Raw genomic sequence first — 7,550 nt, forward strand, 5'->3', positions numbered from 1 at the left:
CTGGTTATTCTCCCTTAAAGGCACATTGTCCTTTAAGTGGGAGGTTGTGGGGGTTAAAGGTCATTGTGCCTTTACCCCGGTTATGTACAATACTCTCACACATATATAAATGAATGAAAAAGAAGATTAGGGTGTTCTGCACCCACCAAAACTTGTGTGGCTCTCTGTTTCTCTCTCTCCCTCTTCCGTTCTTGCATCCGTTGAGAGCACTCTCAACTTTGCACAAGCATTCATAGACTTATGGTTTAGGGTTTAGGGTTGAGGGTTAGGGTTTAGGTTTGGGGGTTAGTGTTTAGGATTTAGAGGGCCAGGATTAGTGTTTCGAGTTTGAAGGTTAGGGTTTTGGGTTTAGAGCGCTAGGATTATGGTCTAGGGTTTGGGGGTTAGGGTCTAGGGTTTAAGGGTTAGGGATTAGGGTTTAGGGTTTAGCAATTAGGATTGAAGGATTAGGGTTTATTGTTTAAGGGTTAGGGTTTTAGGTTTAGGGATTAGGTTTTAGGGATTAGGGTTTATGATTTAGAGGTTAGGGTTCAAAGGGCCAAGATTAGGGTTTAGGGTTTAGAGTTCATGGCTTAGGGCTTAGGGTTTAGGGTTTAAAAAGCTAGGATTAGGGCTTAGGATTTAGGGCTTAGGATTTAAGGGCTAGGGATTAGGGTTTAGGATTTAGGGGTTAGGATTTAGAGTTTAGAGTTTAGAGGGCTAGGGTTAGGATTTAGGATTTAGGCGTTAGGGTTTAGGATTTAGGATTTAGGATTTATGATCAAGGATTTAGGGTTTAGAGGTTTAGGGGCTAGGGTTTAGGAATAAGGGTTTAGGGTTTAGGGATAAGGGTTTAGAGTTTACAATTTAGAGGCCCAGCGTTATAATTTGGGGTTTATGGTTTATAGGTTTATGGGTTAGGTTTAGGGTTTAGAGGGCCACGATTAGGGATTAGGGTTTAGGTTTTAGGGGTTAGGGTTTAGGGATTAGGGTTAGCATTTAGAAGTAAGGATTTAGGGTTTAGAGAGCCAAGATTAGTATTAGGGTTTAGAGAACAACAAAAAAGCATATAGAAGCACATGAGAAAGCACACTAGAGAGTGCATAAAAGCATTGCATGCTGCACAAGAAACACATTATAAGCCATTACAGCACACATTGTAAGCATAGAAAATATTAACCAGAGAGCACATACCTTTTCTTTGGCCACCTTTCTCCTAAGAGCCTCTAGGTTAATTTTTTAGTGCAGCATGTCAACTTTGCTTAGTAAGTCATCGCGGGCTACTACACAACTTTTGTATTCTAGGATTGTTGCTTGAATTGTAGAGATATCCTCTGCTTCTAAAGATAACTCTCGGCCCATTGTATTTACAATGTGAAGGCAAACACAAATTAATCAATAAGAGACCAAAAGAGACATGATGAAGGCAAATTTATGGATTCAAGAAACAAATTTCGTTGTGAGCAAGCACATCAAGCTTCTCATCAATAAATACACAAAGGGAGCTGCAATGGATGAATTATACCTTCTCTGCAAAGCAAAATATCTAGTGGCATGAGCTACTAAACATATGCATATAATCATGAACACTAGTGAAGCATTGTCAACATTGAAGCAGAGTTTTGCATAAAAAGGGTAGAGCTCTAGCCTGCAAGTGTCAATAGCCTGGCATGTCGTCCGAACATAACAAGGCAAAGCTCTAGCCCTCCGAGTGTCGACAGACTACTCCAGCTTTAGATCTATTGGTCGTTGGGCTGCAAACAGGAAAGAACCCACGAATAGGCCGAGTGGACAAAGGACATTTGTTGAAAGATTTGCTCTCGATGGAAGTGCGTGTAATAGAACTAGATGTGCTATAGGTGGATCGTTGGTTGTGTGCAGCTGGAGGAGTACAATACTTGGTGGATCATTGGCAGATGGAGAAAAGAGGTGGGCAGCCCAACACAAGATTCAAGGAGCTCCAAAATCCATTTCTCCCCCAAAAAACTCCCGGCCATTCCTTGATAAGCTTATTAACACAAATTTCTTGTAAATTCTCTCTCAAGAGATTCTCTTTAGTATGGACTCCATGTAGACTCAATCAAAGGTGTAAGATGTGCTCTAAAGGAAACAAGGAAATATTCATAAAGAATGACATTTGCTCAATTAAGCCAAAACTCGCCTACACGCCCATCTTTCAACTAGTGCGTGCATGGATAGCTTTCAATGGGAAGGAGGTTTCTAGGCTCCATTCTAAGGATCTCTTGACCTCTTCCGACAGTTGACATATCACATGTGACTTAGGTCTACTAGAAGAAGTATGCACCACTGGATCAAGTGAACGTATGGACTAGGGATTTTAAGAGTATGGGATTCCAATCACAAGACCAAAGAAACCTTTCTTACAAAAATATGCCAATGTATCCAATCATAAGGAGATCACATTTGTACACCAAAAGTATATGAACTCATTCATGATTGGAACATGGCCAGTAAAAAGCAAATACACCCCACCTTTTGCAAGTCATTCTAGTGCAGCTAGCCTAACATTGTCCACCTACATGTTGCACGTTGCTTTTTTCTTTTTCCCTATCTCATATCAACACTTGGAACCCACCGCTTCGACCTAGTAGGAAACCTCTAAATGTAAGATTTTGGTAGCAGCTTCTTTTGCTAGCTACGTGAAATTTCTCTAGAGCTTGCTAGGAAGAACCTCTATGTAAGATGGGACACCTTGGCTTTCCTCATCATCATTATTCGGCATAATTGAATCGCACTCTGCCTCCTTGGAGGCACTCTTCACTCTCCCAACCATAGCACTCATAGCACTCCTAAGATCTTGCTAAAACTGACTATGCTTCACGATCCTTCTAGGCTCCCCCCTTGAGCAAGACATGTGGCTCGCATGCTAACACTCTCCTTAAATTTTCACTCCCATGAAAAGTAACAAGAGTGTAAATTGGTATAGTCAATAAGCTAGTGACTCTTCCCTCCTTCAATAATATTTGTGGAGTATGTGAGATGTGCATTCACTTTAATATATTCAGGAAGCGTGTTTCAATAAAATCATATGAATTTTAAATTCAAGGTACCCTATAAGGGTACATGTTTGTATTTTGAATTTAAATATTAGATTCATATGAATTTATTATTTTGTATAACTTTTTAAAATCCCCTCAAGCATGTATATGGCATAAAAAGCCACTTAACTAAAAGAATCCCCTTTTTTGTTTAAATGCGCTCTGTTACATGTTTGAAGAGTGAACTCCTCGACTAGCGATTACACTATTGAATGAATGAGAATGCAATATACATATTGTAATAGTCAAATACTTAAAACCTTGTAACCAATTGTGATTTTCCTTTATTGATTGCCTTGTTTATGGAACAACACACATTTCATATGGAAGTTGGATCAAAAGCTTTCAAATTTTCACCATGGTTTGATGGCTCAAGTACAAATTCCTTTTTGTTGTTCTATATCAAACTCGAAAGACACAATTTATAAATACATCATAGTTCTTTATTTGTGCAAGTCAACATGTAAACTCGGCTAATAAACAATAATTCAACCCAGGTGGTCAAGGCTATCATCTATCATAATAACATTTCTTAACTTGCAAGGATGGAAATAGTCATATATATTGTATCATGCTACATACCTAAGTCTATAATTTTACAAATGTGAAAAATGTGAAGTTACTAGCTTTTGGTAGAGGCACTAATTAGCGTATAAATTCATGATGTCCACTAAATATGACTAAAAAGCATGCATAGACATATATTTAATATTTTCTTTTGCAATAAAATGATGCTTTAGCAGATTGTTTAATCTTATTCTTCAAAAATTCTTTTTTATACAACCTTTTAAAGAAAACCCTCATCAAAGTAGTGCCCCTATGTCAAAGAAGACAATATTAGAGGAGAATATATATTGGTGTGGAACTCTTGTTTGATGTGTCAATTGGAATCTACCACTAGCATTTCTCTTGCCTTTGTTAATAATACTATGTTCAACAACTTGGATCTAAGGAACAATGTGTTGGAAATGGGAGGTAAGACTCTCTCAAACCTCATAGAGGTCCAAGTTGCTTCTTGAAGTAAACCATCAGAAGTAAATCATCATATCACCATTTGAAGACAGAGTTATGAACATAGGTAGGATTAGCTAAAGAGTGGTTGTGACACCCATGGTCTAGATGTATTGCATTCACTTGAGAGGGGAGGCTTAATAAACAATGGGGATGTAGATTCTATATTTCAAGGTAAGAATAACAATATGACACCACATAAGTGTGGTTGTGAGCTGATAAAGGCTTGATGGCAATGGCACATAAATGATAAGTGTAGTTGTGAGCTGATAAAAAAGCTTGATGATAGTATGGCACATAAGTGTAGTTGTGTAGATAGAAGCTTGACGGAGATTCTATATCTCAAGATAAGAATGACAATATGGCACATAAGTGTAGTTGTGCTGATAAAAGCTTGAGGGAGATTCTATATCTCAAGATAAGAATGACAATATGGAACATAACTGTAGTTGTGCTGATAAAAGCTTGACGCAGATTCTATATCTCAAGATAAGAATGACAATATGGAACATAACTGTTGTGCTGATAAAAGCTTGATAAAAAGTTATGCAAATAAGAGGATCTAGAGTAAGCTAAGGAGGACTTGGATGCCATGCCTGGGCCGCATGGTGATGAAGGTTTCAGGAGCATGTCTGTAGTTTGGCGATAGCTCGAACGCAAATCGTTGTAGAATTGTCACCATTATCACCTTCGCTTCCATCAACGCGAACGTCTGCCCGATGCACCTCCTCGGCCCAATCCCGAATGGCATGAACCCATTCTTCGACGCTCCTTTGCTGAACCTCTCTGGCTTGAACTCGTCCGCATCTTCCCCCCATATCTCTCTCTTCCTCTGCAAATACAAACATGGAATTATATACCCCGTCCCTGCCGGTAGCCTCCTCTCTCCCAGCTTGAAGCTCCCTTGATTCGATACCGGAACCCGATTTCCATACTCCGGAACCGGTGGATACAGTCGCAGTGACTCGTTCAAAATCATCCCCATCTGCATGTATGTACATCAGCAAAGCACGATCACAAGATGCACCTCGTGAGTACACCCTACGCTAAACTCGGCGCTTTCCCGAGTGGTGATGACTGACAAAACGAATGACATGCAAGAGTTTGTCGAGTTTACTATCTTCAATTTGCTGAGCTGGTCTGCACTCGGTGCTGCGTCCTTGCCGCAGACTTCAAGCACTTCTACCCGGGCTCGTTCTTGCCACTCCCGATCCTGGGCTAGGAGTACCATTGTCCATGCCAGTAGATTAGCAGTTGTTTCATGTCCAGCGAAAAAGAAAGTCTTGCATTCGTCTATGACCTCCTGAGTAGTAAGGCCTACGCTGGTGTTGTTGTCCTTGAGCTCTTGATCCTGTGCAGCTAAAATCAAACCCAAGAGATCGCTCCCATACGATGAGGCTCCGCCATGGGAAACAGACTTCCTACGCGAATCTACGATCTTACGAAGATCATCGTTCACGCTTTTCTCCAGCTTCGCGCACTCACGATTCCAGCCAATGGGAAGAAACCTGTCACATTAATTCGGTTTAAAGCTTCATCAATGTTTTATGAAAGAAAGTGACTAGTAACGGCACGGCTTGTACTGATCATTGTGAGGGAACGGGTACCGGTATCCTGGAATTAGGATGTTCGGTATGCTAAGTTTTGTTAGGAGTTGGAGAAGCACCGCTTGTCTCTCAAAAACGGACTTTCCTATCTGATAGCTGGCGCCAAACGACGTCCGAGCAAGAATGTCCGCCGTAGCATTTTTAATGTCATGCGCGATTTCAACCTCGGCAGAGGACCCTGCTTGGTCTTTAATCTGGACCTCCCACGATCGAGCCATTTCTATCGCGCTCGTGGACATGTCCGCAACCATTTCCTATTGGCATTACATCAGTAGAACTTAGAACCCAGAGCTACGGGCGGTAATTTCGTAGCACGAATTACCTGGGAGACCAGGCAACATTTAAACCTTGCCTTATCCAATTTCTAAAATAAAATGTGTAAATCAGGAATTGGGACTCGCAGATGGTGAAGAGAACGAGCGTTTCAGTCTAGAGACACGTATTGAAACGTCGACATTGAAACCTTAAGCTTCTCTGGAAAGAATGCGGGACGCAGGATGTTGCGCTGGTTGTGCCAATCTTTCCCATTCGCCAGAAGAAGACCATGGCCCAGCAATCTGTGATAACTCTTGCAGATGAAGTTAGGTAGCTCGAAATGCTTCACATCGGCGGATTGAAGAATTTTGGCATCTTCAAGGTTTCCCACGACGAGGGAGGGCTGAGTACCCAGCCAGTAAACGAATTGATCGACTGCATGGGCAAACAGTGTGGAATCAGGAGATGAGACTCTAAAAGAGCGATCAGGAGAAATGATCGGAAGAGCATGCATGGTTACCTGAGAGCTCGGAGAAGGCCTTGTGGTGGAGGGGGAGCATGCGGGGGAGGAGGAGGTGGTGGTGAGAGGGGGAGGGGAGGTCGGAGAGGAGGGCGAGGGACTCGAGGCGTTTGAGGCGGGCTAAGGAGCCAACGAGGGGAGTGTAGGGGAGGACGGCGAAGCCTTGTTGAAGGAGGGAGCGACGGAGGGAGGCAGGGCGCCAGAGGTAGAAGTGGAGGGAGGAAAGGAGGAGCCAGGAGAAGGGGAGGAGGAGCAAAGAGAGCAGGAGGACGCCATAGCCATAGCCAGCTCCATCGCCATAGCCTCCAAACAAGACAACGCCATCGCCATAGCCAAGCTCGCCCATGATCATCTTCACGTACTCTACGAGACTGAACTGTTTAGCCATCCAATTATCAATATCTTCACAAACAATAATCATAATTTGAGTCTCTAGACGTTAATACCAACTAGCCCACGTGTCTCGTGTGAATTCTCTAGACGTTAATACCAACTAGCCCATGTGGGGGGATTTGAGTTTCCAAGATGGAAGTACACAGAAAGCATTTTTCTTAGAACATCACAAAACTTGGGTTTTCAAATTTTGAAGGTTTTTCCAGAGAATTTGCAAACCTTTTAGCTAAAATATAACTAAATTGCCTAAAATTTTGCAAATTTTACAAAATTGAGAAAATATTTTTTAGGGGTAAAAATGAAAATGTTGCAAGTTTACTTTATAAGGTTTGCAGGTTTTCAGTGAACACTCGATGGAACACGCTTATGGAGTCATGGAGGCATAAAGGATTTCTTGTCTCCTTGTCATATTCCAACCACCTTCTAACTTTAATTTTGCTAGGAGATAGAGAGGCCCTCCAGAGCTAAGGGACTTTAGACAACTTCCCATATAGTAAATGCTACATTATATGGCAAAAAGGATTTCTTGTCTTCTTGTCATATTCCAACCACCTTCCAACTTGAATTTTGCTAGGAGATAGAGAGGCCCTCCGAGAGCTAAGGGACTTTAGACAACTTTCCATATAGTAAATGCTACATTATATGGCAAAATTTGCCCACTCTACTAGATGTGGACACATTTTTTTCTCCTTCAATCTAGATAATATGATTTGCTATATACTCAAT

At 41.5% G+C, this 7,550-nt stretch overlaps 1 protein-coding gene across 1 annotated transcript; it reads right to left on the reverse strand.

The window, feature by feature from the left end:
• Window positions 1–4,611: 4,611 nt before the first annotated feature.
• LOC147897523 (cytokinin hydroxylase-like) lies at window positions 4,612–6,819 on the reverse strand. The gene is made up of 5 exons (XM_087380038.1): window positions 6,432–6,819; window positions 6,120–6,346; window positions 5,657–5,910; window positions 5,167–5,557; window positions 4,612–5,034 (listed from the first exon to the last, which is right to left on the reverse strand). The coding sequence occupies exons 1-5, from the start codon at window positions 6,817–6,819 to the stop codon at window positions 4,612–4,614; spliced, it is 1,683 nt and encodes a 560-aa protein (XP_087236164.1).
• Window positions 6,820–7,550: the final 731 nt, after the last annotated feature.

The sequence above is a fragment of the Dipteris shenzhenensis genome, chromosome 10, assembly GCF_047967505.1.
Source record: "Dipteris shenzhenensis isolate YYH24624 ecotype China chromosome 10, Dip_SZ_1.0, whole genome shotgun sequence".
In the NCBI taxonomy this organism is placed as follows: domain Eukaryota; kingdom Viridiplantae; phylum Streptophyta; class Polypodiopsida; order Gleicheniales; family Dipteridaceae; genus Dipteris; species Dipteris shenzhenensis.